The sequence below is a fragment of the Cervus canadensis genome, chromosome 6, assembly GCF_019320065.1.
Source record: "Cervus canadensis isolate Bull #8, Minnesota chromosome 6, ASM1932006v1, whole genome shotgun sequence".
NCBI classification, from domain to species: Eukaryota; Metazoa; Chordata; class Mammalia; order Artiodactyla; family Cervidae; genus Cervus; species Cervus canadensis.
Window position 1 is genome coordinate 26,081,918 of NC_057391.1, and position 19,381 is coordinate 26,101,298.

General features: G+C 42.9%; 1 protein-coding gene across 8 annotated transcripts in view; it reads right to left on the reverse strand.

The window, feature by feature from the left end:
- Positions 1–19,381, reverse strand: part of RYR3 (ryanodine receptor 3) — a 547,151-nt gene that overhangs the window by 20,170 nt on the left and 507,600 nt on the right. For 4 of the 8 annotated variants that reach the window (XM_043471377.1, XM_043471384.1, XM_043471378.1 and 1 more), the window contains exons 78-91: positions 18,429–18,528; positions 18,199–18,278; positions 16,672–16,748; positions 14,082–14,155; positions 13,809–13,826; positions 13,311–13,391; positions 12,774–12,862; positions 11,688–11,816; positions 8,686–8,790; positions 6,859–6,940; positions 4,866–6,199; positions 2,745–2,803; positions 1,471–1,705; positions 144–230 (exon numbers count right to left, since the gene is read on the reverse strand). In XM_043471377.1, coding sequence (XP_043327312.1) covers positions 144–230; positions 1,471–1,705; positions 2,745–2,803; positions 4,866–6,199; positions 6,859–6,940; positions 8,686–8,790; positions 11,688–11,816; positions 12,774–12,862; positions 13,311–13,391; positions 13,809–13,826; positions 14,082–14,155; positions 16,672–16,748; positions 18,199–18,278; positions 18,429–18,528 — 2,550 coding nt within the window. The remainder of the gene's footprint in view (positions 1–143; positions 231–1,470; positions 1,706–2,744; positions 2,804–4,865; positions 6,200–6,858; positions 6,941–8,685; positions 8,791–11,687; positions 11,817–12,773; positions 12,863–13,310; positions 13,392–13,808; positions 13,827–14,081; positions 14,156–16,671; positions 16,749–18,198; positions 18,279–18,428; positions 18,529–19,381) is intronic. The other 4 variants (XM_043471383.1, XM_043471380.1, XM_043471382.1 and 1 more) reach the window with 2 other exon arrangements.

Here is a 19,381-nt window from a genome sequence, read left to right on the forward strand (position 1 = left end):
AGACAGTATCCTTTTTTAGAAGCTAGTGTCTTAGAAATTTCCTTAGATATTAGAATTTTTGCTTAAATTAAGAGCATAACTCCTTTTACTTTTTAAAAAAGCATATAATCTATTCAGCAAATAGCCCCCAAATGAAGTATCACCTTGTAAAAGAGCAGGATGAAGTTGATAGCGAAGGCTACAAACAGAGCAAGGAACCTCAGGTTGTAGAAATTCCTGGCCAGGTAGTGCTGAAAAGAAAAGGACAAGCAGAAGTAGGAGAATGTTGGCAGGGGGAGGGACCTTCCCTCTCTCAAACAGAGGATCTTCTCAGAAGAGGTCTACACAGGGCTAGTCCTACTCTTCTGTAACCACTCATCCAGGACAATCCTGGCCTTCTTACGACTTATTTGGTGGGGGATCAAAAATGATGATTTTTTAAAAACTGCTTAGAATGATGCTCAAGGGAACCCTGCTTATTTTAAACCTCAGGAAACCAAATGCCTAAACATACCCTTAGCACAGGTCTCAAATGCTGCTCTGAAGGGGGTGGGGGTGGGTGTGGGTGTGTGTGTACTCCACAAAGGAAGTAGTCAATTTGGAAATTATGAGTGATCGAGGCCCACAAAAGAACCCTGCAGCTCCCACCCTAACTGGAGCCAGACTATGGCCAAGAGTCCTTGTCCTTTGAAAGCCACAGCCCAAGCTCCCCTGCCTCTCCCCATCCCCACGCCCAGTGGAAACACCAGCACTTGAGGACAGGAATGGTAGCTGCCTGCGGGAGTGCTCACTCTCCGTGGAAAAGGCTCCCACCAGTGCTGCTGGGAGGGTGTGGTCCTGGCCTTTGGCAACTGTGCCTCAGTGGGCAATTCGCCAGAGAAAGGATATTATAAGCTGGGCTGAGGACCTGTGGAGTAACAGAGCTTTTGAGAACTAGTATGACAACCTAACACACCACAGGAATGTTCTTTCTGCATCCGAATGATCTCACGACTTCTGAAGTTTCTGACTGGCAGGGGTCAAGTCCCCACAGGGCACACACACATAAAGCTCTCCCTCCTGGACAGCACAGGGCGGAGGAGCCGGAGGGCTTGCCTTTCCCCTTTTCCTTTCCTGCTAACTGGTGGCTTAGATGGAAGAGAATCTGCCTGCAATGCCGGAGACCTGGGTTTGATCCCTGGGTTGGGAAGATCCCCTGGAGAGGGGAAAGGCTACCCACTCTAGTATTCCTGCCATAGACAGAGGAACCTGGCGGGCGACAGTCCATGGGGTCGCAAAGAGTCAGACATGACTGAGTGGCTAACACTTTCGCTTTCTCTTACCTCCAACACAGAAGGGACAAGCAGGTAATCAAGGAGAGGCAAGGAAGAGGAATGAGAAAGATGAGGAAGCACAACTAATCGGATGGTGAAACAAAGTCAGTGGCCACCTCTCTGAGGTCTGCCCGTGCCAACGCCCGCACCCGAGTGGGACCAGGGCCAGAGTGCTTACCAGCAACTTGGTCTGATAGATTTCCAGCCCTTTAAAGAAATTGGCCATGAAAGCTTCAGGCTTCTCAACCTTCTGGCCACACCGTCGCTTCTTCCTTTTGGTCACGTCTGCCCACAGGGCCTCGGCCTGCTCCTCTTCTTTGGCTGTGTCCTCTTTCTCTCCATCTTCCATGCTGCAGGAATGGCAAAGCCACTCAGCACAGAGGGCAAAAGGAGGCCTGATCCTGACAGGGAGACTAAAGAGGAATCTGGGCTGAGAGGGGTGGGAGACATATTATTCCCTGAGGCCGGGAATCTCAGGTCTTAATTACCTGCTTTGATGAGTCATGGTCACAGGTGTACATATATAATTTAGTAGGCTTCTGAAATTTGCCTTACCAAACTTTTTCCCCTTCAGAAATATTGTCCTTTATTTTCTGAGCTTTCATGAGAATTGCCAATAGTACCTCTTCCAAGATTGTGTTAGGAATTAAATGAAGTATTGCATAAAAGAACTTAGCAAAAGGCCTGGTGTGTAGCAGTTATTCAGTAATTACTATCAATAGATAGCACTATTACCAACATTATATGAAGCTGCTAAGTGTGAGTGTTTGATCATTTGCTTGGTCAGATGGTAAAACCCTGATCTACTATTTGGACTGTAAAGTGAACACAATTATTAGAATGTGTTTATTGTCTAGCTGGGGTAAAATGAAATGTATCCACCCATGAAAAGATGATCAACATCATTAATCATCAGGGAAATACAAATCAAAGCCACAATGAGCTATCATCTCACACCTGTCAGAATGGCTATCATCAAAAAGAACAGAAATAAATGCTGGTGAGGACATGGAGAAAAGGGAACCCGTGTGCACTGTTGGTGGGAATGTAAATTGGTGCAGCCACTATGGAAAACAGTATGGAGGTTCCTCAAAACACTAGAGAGAGAGCTACCATATGATCCAGCAATCCCACTCCTGGGTACATATCCAAAGAAAACAAAAACAATAATTCTAAAAGATACTTGCATCCCAATGTTCATTGCAGCAGTATTTACAATAGTCGAGATATGGAAGCAACTGAAGTGATAAGTAGAGGAATGAAGAAACACACATACACACAATGGAATATTACTCAGTCATAAAAAGGAAAAAAGAAATGTATCCAAAGCTTGCACAATATCTGTTCCTTTTGTTAACAGAACTCAAGCTTCCTATTTACCATAGCCACAGAATAGTAGATAACATTGAAAACTATCAATCATAGCAATAAGAGTAGTTATGAAGAACTTACTCTGCCTTCTCAGACTCTATTTTGCCTTCTGTTTCATGAGCTGCTTTCATTTCTGCTGCCTAGACAAAAATAACAATCAGTTAAACTTTCCTCAAATAAATATGTTCATGATGATGAACCATATCACTAGCCACTGTACATGGTCACAAATCCCAATGGCTCTCTCTCTTTACGCTTTGGCAGTTCTCAGGATCACGGAACATAAGTGTCCTCCTATACATTACATGGCTCTGGAGAGATCAAAGATTTTAGGCTTGAAAATCTCTCTGCTATTATTCAATCTAAAGAGAAAACTTGTGCTAGGACATTGCCTGAGCCCTGTGGCAGTGGTCCTACTGCTTCACGGGGTCAGGTAGAGATGGAACACAAGTCATGGCAGGTCTAATCCAGAACCCGCTTCCATCAGAGAGCATCCCTGCCCTGTCTTCAATCCTCTTCCACTACCCCACCCTCTCTGATTGATGACCATGGCACTGAGAATAAAATTCAAGCTCCTTCGTGTGCTAAGCTGTTTCAGTCATGTTCAACTCTGTGACCCTGTGGACTGTGGCCCGCCAGGCTCCTCTGTCTGTAGGATTCTCCAGGCAAGAATACTGGAGTGGGTTGCCATGTCTTCCTCTGGGGGATCTTCCCGACCCAGGGATCGAACCTGTGATTCCTGCATTGCAGGCAGATTCTTTACTGCTGAGCCATCAGGGACGCTCTCAAGTTCCACACTAAGGCCTTTAAAGCCATTATGATTATGGCTTTTCTCTCCATCTTCACCTTGTACATCTGACTCATTTCCAACATGAACACCTAGACCTCCTTTTCTTTCCTGAGACATGCTTCCCTGTACCAGAACCTTAGCACAAGCCATATCCTCTGCCTGGAATATGACTGTCCTGATTTTTGATGTGCCTGCCATTCTTCAGGACTTGGTTCAGATGACACATTTTCAGATGCACCTTGTGCATCCTATTTATAGTAGGGCCCATAATCACTCTGTAACACACAATCTTGTTCATTCATTTCAGCACGTGCTCCAAATGGTAATTATTTATTTGCTGTCTTCTTCCACTAGAAGTTAAGCTCCATGAAGGCAAAAATGTTGTCTCTCTTATTAGCCAATGTGTTCCCATATCCTAAGAATACAGCTTGGCATATAGCAGGCCTCGAATGAGTCCCTGTTATGTTTCAAACTCTGCTCTAGTCCCTGGGTTACACCAGGGAGCAAAAGAGAGTAAATCAAGTAATACTGTCAGAATGTTTATGATTCTGAAGCTTCCTTTCTTGATTCTCCACACCTTTCCTACACATTTCCATAGCACTGACAGTCCTCCTTCCTTGTCCTAACTTGTCCAATGTCAACCTTTTTCACTAAATTATAAGAACAATGCATTTCTCATTCACCATTGTATTCCCAGAGCCTAAAACAGTGATAAGTGTACATCAGCTATTTGGTAAACAGTAATGTAATTCATGAATAAAGGTTGTCTTTGGGCTCTGATCTCTTCACACTTTGCTCCATACTCTATTGCTAGAATGATGTTGTGAGTTGGATACTGCAACATCCAGAACTTTTGATGGCCAAAGGGCTCTGAATTCTTGCTATCTTATTCACTCAATCTAGTCCACTAACTCAAAGTCCAAATTGGATAGTGGGGGCAACACAAGGATGAAAATGTCCCCAGCATGACAAAACTACTGGGCACTGTGCTAAACTCTATGCTAACATCTGGATCTTTCAGGACACTGCAGACATATGACTTCATCAGGAAGGTCTCCTTTTATGGTATACCTGGTTTTCTACTCTTTCAGTTACTGAATGAATCCATGGGCCTTGCAAACTAACCTAATAAAAGATGTGGAAGCAAGTGGCAGGTCATGGATCACCCTGTTTGAACTCTTACAATGTAAACTGGGAGACCATTCAGCAATTAGACATTGAGACAACCATCTAAGTCTCATCTCTTCAGACATGACAAAGCTGGAATTATCAGATTAGGGTCATCATGGAAGAGCTGGTGTCTGATACAGTGTCTGCTCCTAGAGAACTGGTATCAGTCTTGATTGCAAGGTAGAGTGGCAAGTCTTTTTCTGGGGATAAAGAAAGGTGACAGAGACAAGTCATGTGCTTACCTGTGCCTTCCTCTTCTTCCGTACAGTACTCTCTAAGGTAGGGGTTTCGTCCTTGCCAATAATCTCAGAGAGGTCACCCAAACCCACTTCGGGCCCATGCTTTAAGCCACCTTCTTTCTTTGGGTGGAGTCCAAAGAGATCTGACATGATGTCCGCATCTCCCTTCTCCCCCTTTACGAAGTGCACGAGCTCCGTGGTGATGCCTGGCTCAGGCACTTCTGCCCTCTCAGCTTCCATGGCATCATCGTGGATACCAAACTGGGTTGGGTCAGGCATGTCGCCCAGGATCTTGGTGACTCTTATGTTCTTCGCCCCTTCTATGAGTCCCCCTCCGAACACTGTGCTCCAGAGGACCTGAATGATTCCTCCCACTATAGTGAAGAGCAAGTGGAAAAGCCCCACGAACAACGTCCAGAAGAAAGAGAAGAACACCTTCAGCAGCTCCTTGAAGGTCATCTTCTTTACCTTCCTGTACTGCTTCCTGAGGTTCTTCAGGGTGGCCCTCTTCAGAAAGTTGGCCACGTTTCTCTTCACCGAGGCACAAGCCATGGCAAACGCAGAGGCACATTCAAAAGACTTCTCCTCCTCCTCCTCTTCACCCTCCACTTCTAACACATAAGAAGAATCTCCGTCTTCCTCCTCCTCCTCGTCTGGCCTGTCGGCTGAGTCAGATTCCGAGATCTGCGATGCTAACTGCATCTCAAAGATGGTGTCCTCACAGAAGTTCACGAACAGCTCCATCTTCTCTTGCTCCCCGCCTTCATTGACAACGTCAAAGATGAACTGTCGCTTAGACTCCTTCACCTGGGGCTTCTCCCACTGAGTTCGACTGGACTCACTGATCTCAAAATAAACACGCTCAATTTTCTTGGCCCCACCCATAATCTCAATGCGTCCCAGGTATGGTTCGAAGTAACTGAGTACACTTTCTGCTGGGTCCAACAGACACTTAAGGCGAGAGTCGTTTGGCATATGCTCAGAAAGGTTTGTCAATAACACTGCCACATTAAACCCTATGTCCTTGGCTGGCTCATGGAACCGGTCAACAAAATCGATGTAATTAAACATGTCATTTTCATCAGCTTCTGCGCACGAAAGGAGAAAGTCTATCTCCGACTGTGTGTACTGCTTTTGCCCTTCCATGGCCTTCTGGAATTCCTTTTTGGAAATGATTCCTTTCCCATCGGGGTCATATTCTTTGAAGGTGTCTGAGCTGGTTAAGTCTTTAAGTTTCAAGAACATGTCAAAGAATTTCAAGATCATTTCTACATTGGTAGATGACTCTACCAGCGTGTCAACCATCTGCTTGCCAATGGTTCCATTTACCACATTCCCTGTGAGGCAGGTTCAAAAAGACACACAGATACATAAATAAACCCAAGTCATCATGGAACTGGTCAGGCAGACATTTTTAGAAGACTTCTATCCCAAATCGGTCAGCTCTCTTTCTGACCGTGATGATCTGGAAATGGGTAGGAGGGAGCAGCAAGCCATAAAGACTCCACCACTAGGAGCCAAGGGGGAAAGAAACATGGGGAAGGAGGAGATGGCCACGCCAGTGCCTTCTACCTGGCCTGGGGCCTGCAGAGTGGCTTTGTTATCAGGTTATCAGGGACACATGGGGATAAGTGGTGCCCCTCTAGCCCCCTTAGACCTGGGAGGGTGCCCAACTAGATGGCTGGCATACACACTGGCAGCCAGATGTATTGAAAAGCAATGGGGAGAGGAGAGGATAGGGAAGAGCAAAGCTTGGAGGTTTTCCCCAGTTCATTCTGGCTTTCCCACTGATACAAAATGAGTTGGTTTCAGGCTCTGTCCATCAGACCATGTGCCCCTCACTCATTTTCTTTTGTCTGTTTCTGAAAATTTGGTTTTCTAACCAATGTCATCTGGCATCAATGACCTGCCAGGCGGATACTCTGCGTGACTAGTACGGTTAGTGCTCGGACCAGTGACAGTCGTGTGAACGCCTAGTTATTCCAAACAGCCCAACCTTCCAGGAGGGACAGAAGCATCACCACCATGTCCTGAAGGAGATCCAAGAGTTCCTTCAGCAGCTCGATCTGACTGGAATCCTAGAACAGAAACAGGAGATACCCCTGAGCTATCTGATCCCTCAGCAAAGTACAGGGCAGCGAGCAAGGAGAGCCTGCTCTGGGAAGGTCAGGTGAAGGCTGTGTCCATCTCCAGAATGAGTTCCCTTCTCATGGTGGATGCGGACAGCTTAGCATCCTCTCTTTGTAGCATCAGGAGGCTCGCTGTAACAGGCCTCATCCAGAAGAGTTCCTTTACAGTTTTCCTTTTATTAGCACAACATGTCAGATACACCAATTGTCCAAAACACTGAACAACCCAAACCACCAAAGACCCGTTAGGTATCTCTAGTAGCTTAAGTTGCCATTTTTCATACTGAAGAATTACCGGTGAGCTTTTGGGGAATACATATTGCAATCCAATTAAATGATCAAGGTTTCAATCACCAAATGGGTTCTCCTTTTTTTTCTTAATTTAGGTTCTCCTGATTCTAATCGGTGGTGATCTGGGTACCACTCGTCCCTTAAAATGTTGTATCATTGAGGCTATTCCTCCGGATGGTTTTGATACCAGTCTGTTTGGTTTTCATTTCAGCATGGCAGACAAAGGCATTGCCAAGTGGGCTCTGGGTTTGATACCTGTGTCACAGAAGGGAAACAACCCTTGGAAGGTCTGAGGTGGGGAATCTGAGGGTGAGATTAAAAATACGGGTTCTGGGCCACACTTCTTTTACAGACTCTCTCTCACCAGGACACAGTTCTTTAGCTAGCCTTTCCGATTTCAGAAGGCTTTCCTCCCACCTTTGGAGGGAGTCACAGATATCCACAGAACATCACAGAAGTGTACACTGTTAGAGCTTGAAGAGCCCTCTGAGGTCATCATCTATTCTAACTCCCAATATTTTCTAGATGATGAAAGTAAAAACCAGAAAGGGGAAGTGACTTCCCGGAAGACACCCATGAGGAGGTGGCAGGGTCAGGATTTTGCCTCTATGGGCTCTGCACCACACTGCCCTGCTGGGTTGACACAGCAGTGGATGTATTACTGCCAAACTGGCAGCCCTCCCAAGAACTCTCTCTTCCCATAAGGCCAGAGTCAAAAGGGGAAAAATGAAAGGGGTAAACAGCACATTCCAAAAGAGAGAGGCAGATGTGACAGCCTTGAAAATTTTAGATACACATTATTTACATGAATGCTGCCAATGGGACTCTAATCAGCCTGAAACGTATCCTGACGTTCTCCCTCATGTGTTGCCATGGAGAGAGGCGATCAACTACTACAGACACTACATTTATTTGTTCGTATAAATGCTCTGAGTGATTCCAATTCATCTTGCCAGAGAGATGGGGAGTGAGAAGGAAAGGCAGAGATGGGGAGTAGGGGCAGCAAAGGTTGAGAGAGAAGGGAGATGTGAATTAGAGACATGCAGACATTGGACAGATCAGACAAGGTGGTGGATCACGTTCATAAACTGTGAAACAGTGACAAGGAAGCAAAAGGGATCAGCACCATAAAAAGCAACTGTTGAGGCAATGATGGAAAGGGTAGGTGGGTGGGACACAAAGGAGGAAGCTGTGTTCATGCAAAAGCCTGTCTGGGACCCCCCAGGAGGTGCTCATTCCCATCTCCCATTGAGGCCCTCGTTTTACAAGTGAGATCTGATCTGCTTGGCTTTTCCAGGCATTTGGTCAAGCAGCCACATCCACAGTGGGAAGACCATGGCGTGGGGACTGACCAAGCATTTCACATCAGTGACACATGGGGAACGGGGAACAGGCCACAGTACCTGAGAGAGTTTCATCTGCATGTTAGCAAATACATGGAGGAAGCCGACCACTGCGTCCCACAGTCTGCTGTGAGCCAGGCTCTGCTGGTTCCCAATGCACGGGCCCTGGGGAGAGGAGGACATTCTTGTCTCACTGAAGCATCACAAGCTGCTCTGAAATTTGCCTTAGTAAGGGCATCTGACATCAACTCTTTCCAAATGTCACATATCTTGTAGCTCAATATTTTCCCAGGTTACTGATTACTTCTCCCCCAACTCCATTGTGTGCACCCCACCCCCCAACCCATCCTAAGATCCTATTTCTAGGAAAAGTCACTAGGAATTTCACAGTGTGGTGATTTTCAGAGATTTTCTTTAGCGTTTGTTCTTATGCTAAAGAACATTATTTTAAAAGTAAATGCTCTGGTTGAAACAGGGCTGAAGGGTACTCCTGCCAACTCCAGCCCCCAACCTTGGCCTAAGAGGGGTTCTGAGGAGTTTCAGTTTGAAAGGAGCACAATTTGAAAACGAGGCCCCTGTGTTTCCATCATTTGCAAGGCAAAGCTACTCATTAAATGTGATGACCACATGGCTATCTACTCAAGTAAAAAAAGTCTGAATTATGAATGTTAAACTACTTTCAGGATTTTCTTATCATTAACCTACACGTCAGGTATATCATTTCTCTTTTCTAAAAGCCAAACAGAGGGATGACTTGATGACCACTCTGCATTTTCTACGTTAATAACCTTCCCTACTTTTGAAGATCATTATTGAACCACTGTTTCTTTTTAAAAATAAATCACTTGGAATTCTTCTGAATGGAGAGTTGTCTGTTCTTATTTATTTAGCACTTATTTACATCAGTATGGACTTGACATATTCATTTTATGCTTTGGGTTATAATTCAATATTACTTTATTTACATTATTTTGTAGCTCTAATTTTTCTAAGTTTGGCCATTGGGAGCTCTTTCAGTTGGCTCCTGTATCCCTTTGACATTCCTCCACCATTATTTTTTAGCATTTTCTTGCACTATTGGATTCTCCAGGCTCATCTTGTATGTTTCTTGCTCTAGTTCTAGAATCAGTCATTTCTCTAAGGAGCCTTATTTCCTTTCAATGGAGAGTGGTGTTAGGAACCAAGAACTGGGCTCTAGTTGTATTTGCTGCTACTGGGGTATCATTTTTTTAGGGGTTCATGGCTGACAGAGCAGCAGAAATATATGTGCTTTACTAATACATGTATATACACATATCCATAAATATTTTCATATGTAACCGTTTATATCTATGTTAAGATGGACATGAGTTTAGCATATGGGTGTCTCCAGCTCTCATCCATTCCCATAGGGATCTTCTAGTCTCTTCTGCTTGCTCATCAGTGAGAAACCTGGCTCATTTCCATTATATTGGGTTGGCTAAAAAGCTCATTCAGGGCTTTCTGTGCAATTATATGGAAAAATCCGAATGAACTTTTTGGCCAACCCACTGTATGTATGGTTTCAGAATTATTAACACGTACCCACATGGGAAAAACTTCATCAACCAAAGTGCTTATGTCAAGTTCTTCGTGCCTTTGGTTTTACAGACTGTTCTCATTTCCAAAGTTTCTTAGGCCAGCATCTTACTCTCTACCTCTTCAATGAGACTATTTTATATATTTCTTATACACTGAGTCTTCTCTGTCACATTCTGCTTATGTTCCTTATGCTTTTTCCTGTATTTTTCTACCCTTTAATCACTCTCCAAATCACACAATCAATTTTCAAAAGGAACACTGATACTAGTGTTCTCGTATCAAGTTCTAGAAAAGGCTGGGCTGAATTCCCAGGGAAGAGGTAAGTAGGAGAAATTTTGCCTGCATCCCTAAATCAAGTAAGCATGTTTAAAATTCACTGTTCATGTACACTTGGTATATGATCCCGAGATGCCTCTAGATTCTTTTTTGAAATAAAACTGATTGTTAAAGAATCTCAGATTCACCCCAAATAAGGGTGAATCTTCTTTTACTTTTGGGCTAAGTGCTCCATGGAATTTTCTGGAACTTAGGATGGGTTCTGCAGAGAGCAAATCAGATGCTCATCAATCTGTTCAATGATCTTCACAAGTAGTTCACATGCTGTGAAACTTCAGATTGGTCACATGTTCCTAGCTGTATCTCCCTATGTTTTTACAATCCTTGAGTAAAGATGGATCAATCTCTTCTTGAACTCCTTCTTCTTTTCAAGTCTTAGTCTTGTGTTTCAGTAAGCAGATATGATCTGAGTATGCCAGTTGGCTCATCATATAGATCTTAAAAAAAAATCTTAAGATTCCATCACAGAGGACCATGACATGATTACTGATTTTACAGCAAATTCTGCCTGAGGACGTCCTCTACTCCTTTCATGAGACCACTGCAGGCAATGAATACATAATGCTGTAAGATGTAATAGCAAATGCTGTAAGGTGTAGACATTCACCCTGAAAGTCACCTGTTGATTTGCCTGTCATTGTACTTAGTTTATGTGCTTCTGAAGTTCCTTTTCCATAGAGCTGATTTCTGACAAATGAGTAGGCTCTCATGAATTCTGTTTTTAACATCAAAGCTGAAGATAATATCATTTGTCCCTTTATTCCTTCATACTATCAGTTATTTCTCCGCTCCACTCTCCATGCTCACTGAACACCCATGACGTGCCACACATGCCAGAAATGAAGAATTTTGAAACACCTAAGAAATTTTCTGTCTGCAAAAAATTTCAGTCTAGGAGTGAAAGCAAAATGTTAATTAGATCAATGCAAATCAAGTGTGAAATACTATATACAAGTCATAGTGGGGTCCATAAACTACAGCTTTTCATAGAGTGTAGGTACTATTGGTTCCTGTTTATAGATAAGAAATACTGGGCTTATTCCAGCTCAGGGCTAGAGCTGGATCCACAGTCCACATGTGCAGCCAAATATTCTGCAGGGAATACAGAATATGGGAATGTTAAAAATGTTCCCTTCATTTGCAAGTAAACATTTCGTAGCACATACCTGGATGTATTCTGTAAGAGAATTGAAGATCTGCTTGGTGACCGCCAGGGCTTTGGAAAAATTGTGCTGTCCAGATTCATCAATGATGTCCTTCCCTGAGTAATACCAGTAGAAATCACTGATTGATTCCTAAGAACAAACAAGGAGAGTTTAGTATGTCTCACATATCAGTAAGTGAAGCTAAATCTCATGTTCAGGAAGAGTACAAGAGCATTCTATATTTCCGTGACCACTTTGTTACGACAAGAGCCTGGGACTCTATGAAAAAGCACAGAGACATCCGATCCCAAGCATCTTCTAAGTACAGATACTTCCCCTCCGCAGGAAAGAACAGGTGAAAGAGAGGACAGTGTTCAGCCGGAGCTGGGTGACCATGTTATAGGACAATTTATTCACAATGCAAAATGTTAAAGATAAATATGATCACCCAAATACTCAGCAATATAATAGCTGGCACTGTCAGTACCAGGCACTGTTCTGAGCACATTACATGTATTAAACCTCTTCATCTTTACTACCACCCAGTGAGACAGTACACTGCTCATTTTATAGATGAGGAGAATGGAACACAAGGAGGCTCAATAGATTGCTCCAGGTCATGAACTGGTAAGGGGCAGAACCACGCTAAGAAATCAGCAAAGAGAAAAGAGAATCCTTTTTTATGTTTGTGTAGATCTTCTTGACATTATTTGGATTTTCCTTCAAACAATTAAACCAAGTGATGTCTGAACACTAAGAACTTGTAAACTCATTTCCATCACTTTTTGTATCCCTTTTTCCTAGTGAAAGTCTGTTTTCACTCACAGGTTGTTTTATAGCTCTGGAGCACTGTGGCTAAGTTTACACCAGCTAAAATAAAGCAAACCAGCAGGTTATAATAGATTTCGTATTTAACCGCTCCCTCTTTATCATTTCAGTCTTCAAACTCACATTGAGGTATTTGACTTCCCATAGGTGTGTGGACATGGATTACAGTATCTTATGCATTCGGGCTGGACCACATCCTCAGTCATCCCTGACCTTCTGTAGCTGTATTTAGCTTCTAGAAGTGTATATGAGCTGTGCAAACATCCAGCACCCACTCACCTGCAGACGCAGAAGGTAGTCCACGGTACTGATGATGACATTCACGGTGGTGGTGTTGCCCATCTGAGTCCTCAGGAAGTTCTGGAAATCTGAGAACACCAGGGTTGGGTCAGAGCTCATCCCTGTCACGCTTGAGAAGCAAGTCTTACCCTCTCAGCTAAGCTCAGAAGAGACGCACCGTGTGGAAAGCCTGACAAGGGCACCCTGTTTGGGTACTGACAGGTGGTCAGAGCACCACCCTGAGCCCACCCATCCCAGTGACACCAGAAACTGGACTTCATGAGCTCTGAGGAACTTGACAGCAAGGGGTAGGCATTTAACTTCAACATCTGAAGGTTCTGGAAGCAACTTAGCCTGGATGGCGCTAAATAACACTAGCCAAGCTCATGTTACATAGCGTTTTTTTTTAATTGAGGAATGGATTAACTGTTGTCCTTGAATTAGCAATTGGTTGTGTTAAGGGTGGCAACATGAAATGAATCATAATTTTGCACCTGAATGTTGTTTTCCCTTGACAAATCAATGTGTTCCACTTACCACTGTTGTGTCCTTCACAAAGTAACTGTAGAAATCTAAAGAGATCTCGTGTAAACTCGTCATTCTGGAGTACTTTTTCACCTTGAAAACACAGAATATGGGCAAGCATTTGTTTGCTTTTTCAACATAGAATACCTTCGGATACACATGACTGCAAAAATGCTAAAGGAACTGTGTCAGAGCTGTGTGGAAAGGGAACTTTGGATGAATAGTGACAAATCCAATTTAAATTGGAACTGAGGCAACGCCCAACAAAGTTAGAATTGTTAGCCCCGAGATGCATTTGGAAGGAAAACAACTAGGCTGCTGGCAGTAATGGTTCACAGTCCATAACCCATGCTTTAGAAGATGGAAGACACTTCTTTAATTAAACAGACTGCTGACTTAAACTCAACATGCAACCACCAAGCCGAAAATGTGTCTGTGCTGGGCCAATTAAATAAGATCCCTCAGGACTCACACACATGGCAGGAACTCAGGCCAGAGATTCAAACTTACCACGCTCACGAACAATGACTGGAGATAAGAGAAAAACAGAAGAACACAGAGTAAGAAAACCACAAATGTCAAGATAGACAGTCTTTAGCTAAGACTGGTTCTGTGAACACATCAGCCTGGATGTGCTTTATCAAAACTACGGATGGAAACATCTTGCTAAAATGGAGCAAGTCCTTGGAGATTAAGTAGCAGTGAGCAGGAACTCTAACCATAAATAGTTAACCAGGATTTTAATTGGAAAGAGAGCAGCCTTCACCTTCGTCAGTTACTTACGTGTTCCTTCCTCAGTAACCATCCCCAGGCCTTCAGCTTTATTCTGCCTCTCAAATGCATTCAAATCAAGGACACTTGTAACAGACGAAAGAAAACAAGTTTCAGGGCTATGCACACGAGGAAAATGGGTTTTTAATGTCAATGTACCCATCAACCAAGAATATCCTGTCCTTGTATTACCATAAATTACATTACAGTGCAGTTGAGTCTAACGGTTCTCTGGGTTTGTGACAAGCAGTGCCTGGCGCTCACAGCTCTGGACATATGCAAGGACAGGGGTCAGAAACACTTACAGTGACTGTCATTGTTTGTCCAGTTGGAGTCCTTTCTTATGGCTGAAGATTTAGAAAGGCTTTTCAAATAAAGAAGGAATAATCTGTATCTAAGATTTCTTAAGGGAAAGATTACTTTAAACTGCACTAATTCATGTTCTTCCCACATTCACCTACTTTTTTTTTTTTCCTGAGAAACTCAAGGAATTGTGGCTTTTAGTGCTTAGGATAAATATCCATGGAGAGAGCTACAGAGTTTCAGATTTTGAAGAGCCATCTCCTTTACTCTATGCTTCAGGAGCCAATAATAGTCAAGACAATGCTTTTGAGAGGCCATGGTGTCCCTATGTGTTCCTGAACCTGTGACAAAGTTGGCTTTCATTCGGTCCTCACCTCCCATAACCTTCCCAATCACAACCACCACCCAATCCTGCTTAGCCACGAACCCCTAGGTCAGCCACAGAGCTGTGGTCACGAGGATAAGGATGATGTGATTTCCAAGTGGGGCTCACCCTGTTTCTCTAATAGAGTCTATCTCTTTCCACAATATGAATGATTTCATAGAACTTAAGACCACAAAGTCTCACAAGAATATAGACCTTAGGGAAGCTTATGGCAGAGTCCAGTAAGATTCTGCAAAACTCCCCTCTTCCTTTAACCACTGGGCAACGAAAATGACTGTCGGCTTGAAAAGACTCTAGGGAAAAATCCAGCACCCCTCTCCCCCTTTTAGGGAGTCACATATGTTCTGGAATTTAAATGAATTTTACAGAGAAAGTGAAAATTCCTATTGCCCTTGTGTTGGTTTTTCCCAGATCCTGCTGTAAAAAGGGTCTGTAAAAAAAATAATACAATACCATCCTTCAATTTTGGGAGGAGAATATGGACACAGGGCATTTGGACATAGCTGCTTTGAAGCATCACTGCTGATTCAGGAGACAATCTGTGCAGCAGACATTTCTGACCTTTATTCCATCCCCAAATACCCATTTCAAATTTTAATTTCTTGAATGTCTCACTATTTTACAAATATGTATTATTTTATAATCAGCAAAAACCCATTAGAATATCTTAAAACTTCTGGTAGAACTCAGTTGGCCTCTAAGAGTAAGTCACCTATCCCTCTAAGACATCATTATATATTAGCTTAGCAATATTAAATTCTACAGACTACTAAGGGAACTCAGAAATTTAATTGAGAATTTCATGAGCAATATGGAGCTGAAATGCCTTGATTTTTGCCATCTTTGAGTCCACATGTACTATTTTATCCTCAGTGAGCCAGGTCTGGCAATATTACATTTTCTTTTCCTGAGAGAAAAGAAATAAACGAATTGGCTGTTGGTGAGGGGAAAAATGTAGTTGAACACAAGGGATTGTACTGCAGCTCAGATAAGTTCCCTACAACCCCACGGTACAATATTTACCCAATTCAATATGACTAGCAATATTATGAAGTTCACCAAATAAAAAGTCTATCCCCCAAATTTTCAATTGGACCAATGTTCCAATTTTAAGAATTATTAATTGGAGGCAAATGAGCTAGGTAATTATAACTTTGACTTCCTTCAGAATGAGTTGCAGATGATTCAATATATATATGAATCTTGAAGAATAAGCTGACACTTTTCTTAGAAAGACTGCTGGCTTGTTTCTGAAACGAGCAAGTATGGTAACCTTATGACTTTTGGTTACCTATTGTTCATCTGTCAGAGGGGAGGCTTACACAACCAGGTAATATAAATGGAAAGTTCAATGCTTTGTTTTTCAGACAATGTCAAAATGTTCCCACATCAGGATGTACCTCTGTCAAAATATGTGCCCACTAAATATCTCTTCAGGCTCAAAGAATTGTTAAGGATAGAGATTAACAAAGTACCTAATGGATCTAATGAACACAAAGTCTTGAGTCACACTGAGGTATTCCTCTTTTCCAGTCTTTGCTAGTTTGACTTAAGAGTATACATGTTTAATAGCAGAAACTCACACTCAGCTCCAAAGAAAACAAAATAACAAAAAAGGAGGTAAGGGCAATTCAAACATTAAACAGGTGTAGACAGGTAAGCTGCGTGCGTGTGTGCGTGCGTGTGTGTGTGTGTGTGTCTGTGTGTGTGTTACATTTTCCCTTCTGAATGCTATTTGAAGGTAATCCTGAAGGCTAGAGGAATAACACCCATCCTCTTTTGAAGTAGGTACTCTCTTCTCAGTAATTCCATGATAAGTCAGTTTGTTTATGTGGCACTCTCCCAACCCATGCCCCTTTCCCTGGACAGTAAATACTTTTTAAAAAGTGCTATGGGTGGTTTTCCCATATTTACCTGCAAGACTGCATAAGACCAGAAAGACTTTGAAAGAACCCAGCATCCTTTTTCTCCTTCAGGTAATCTAGCATTTTCTGTAAGGGAGACACATTGGAAAAGGAAAAGCAATGAAAACTATGGCACAAATATCGACCCTCCTAATTGTGATGGCCAGATGGCAGTTCCCAATCATTCAGGCACATCAAGTGAGATTCAGGAGGTGGTTTTGCAACCCTGGGTAAGCATGAAAATATTCCACCTGTGGACTTAAACCTTTCATGTGCCTGAGCCCCACTCTCTACTTACAGAACTAGAATCTCTTAGGGCAGATGTTTTATAAAGGTCCACTGGTGTTGATGGTACAGTAGATCTTTGACTTCAAAGATTTACTGTTTGAAGCCTCTCCTCTTTGGAACAGGTTCTAGGACTAGGCTCTAGTAATGTTTATGGTTACTGAGGTAAAATCTGAACAGCTCATGCAATGTTTAATGCATTGGAGGAAGGAGCTTAGCTAGTAACTAGTAATGAAACTAGTTGAGAGCACAGTATCTCTCACAAAGAGACTGTTTCCTCTGTTCTCTATTACTGGCAAGCTAGGAACTTGGTCTGGCATAGTAAGAATCTTCTTAGCTTTTTTAAAGGGCTCTGTAAGAAAGTCAACTGATGGGGTGGTGATGGAAGAGAACAGAAAGTAAGGGGTGCCTTTGAAATGGTAGTTCTTAATGAGAAATTTGGTTTGCGACAAATTAAAGCCCGGGAAAAATTATATGCAATAGTGGTAGTTATGGATTTAGAAATTCTCAAAGGTTCTGGGAATGCCAACAGTCTTTGAAATTTCATTTTCCTGTGCACACGGATGCTTTTATTTTTAGCTAGAGCCTGGAGTGCTCAGGAGACACTACTGCATGTCTATCTTCTGTAGCCAGTTCCAGTTCAGATTGAAGAATGAATTCCATGTGCCAGGCACTCTGCTGTATATCTCTGTGTGTTCTCTCTTTTAATGCATGATGACAGGGAGTTTTATTTTCATTATCCACTGCTACATCCCCTACCCATAGAAGACAGCCTGGCCCTAGTACATAGTCAGTGATCACTAGGCAGCTGTTAATATGAACAAATGAATATGAATGACTGAACAAACAAGTGTGTGGGGTTATGAACATCACTGAACTGATCAAGCTTCTTGCTCACAGTAAGGCAACTAACAAATGAAAGTGTTGAAATAAAAACCAAAGGCTGAGAAAATTTCCTCTAGAGTATATTTTTGCAGAAAATCACCTAATGATGAAACAAATGTGATGTTTTTCTCTTTGAACCCTAGATAACCCCTCTTTACTAAGCACATGTTTGTCTGCAGACTCCCAGGCCTGGTTTTATCTGTTTTCAGCTACTCAACATAACTGGCCACTGAGGACAAAACTCCAGCAAAGGTGATTCTCGGTGGCCATCCATGCAGCAGAGACAACCTCTCTTCCCCGAAGTGTGACAGCTGTCAGATGGAAACACCCCAGGAAGTCTGCACCACCTCCTGTGAGCCCCCATTACCTGCTGCACACCGGCATTGCCCCCATTCAGAATGGCGATCCCCAACTTCAGAGTCTCCACCACCATGGGGCTCATCTCACCTGTCGAAGTAAAGATTAGATGGAATCACCAAGGTAACAGGGTAAATCACACCTACTGCGCTTTATCCAGATTCTTTAATAATGACTTCACGTCACAGGGTGACATCTCAGTGTTAGTTAAGGGACCCATGCACAAGTCTCTGAGATCACCTTTGCTGGCGCTGATCATCTGAAGGACCATCTCGGCGGCTCCACGCTCATGCAGCCGGGCTTGCTGGTAGAGGGTTTTCTGCTTTTCCATTTCTTTCTCCTGGAAAAAATAGCAGGGCGGATTTGTTTACCCCCAGAGAATTCACTGTAGTCAGATGAGTTGAGAGAGAGACTCTTTACTCACCTAGGAAGGCAACACACATAATTTTGAACAAAACAGATCTTGGAAATTTATTTTTAGATGCGACCCAGTTTTCCAAAACTGTCCATCCATAATTTACTCACATTTTGATGCTGAAATTTCTACTTTCTGTACTGAGAAGTACAAAACACAGTCCACTCTCCAGTGACACTATGATTATAGAAAGTGACTTCAGGGACTTCCCCGGTGATCCAGTGTTTAAGAATCCACCTTCCAAAACAGGGGACACAGGATCGATTCCTAGTCAGGAACTAAGATCCCACATGTCATGGGGCAACTAAGCCCAGGTACCACAACTAGAGAAACCTGCATGCCCCAGTGAACACCTAGCATAGGCAAAAAAAAAAAAAAATAGTGATCTCAGACTAAAATGGTTTGTTTTCAATGTTATAAAGGAAAACTTGCTCAGCTGGAACTCATCTGAGCATAGCAAACGCCTGCTTATCCAGAAAGCGTAGACCACACTTAACAAATGTGAGATGCTAGAAGCCAAAGTTTTCCAGAACTGTATCCATTTACTTAAAAAAATATATGTATATATTTGGCTGCCCTGGGTCTTAGTTGCACCATATAGGATCTAGGGATAGAACCAGGGATAGAACCCAGACCCCCTGCATTGGGAGTGCAGAGTCTTAGCCACTGGACCACCAGGGAAATCCTTGTATTCATTTACTTGTACTCTTGAATACTTCGTCTATAAAACAGTACAAGTAATGGAGTTTTATTTTGAAAGACTCAGGGTCCCACACTG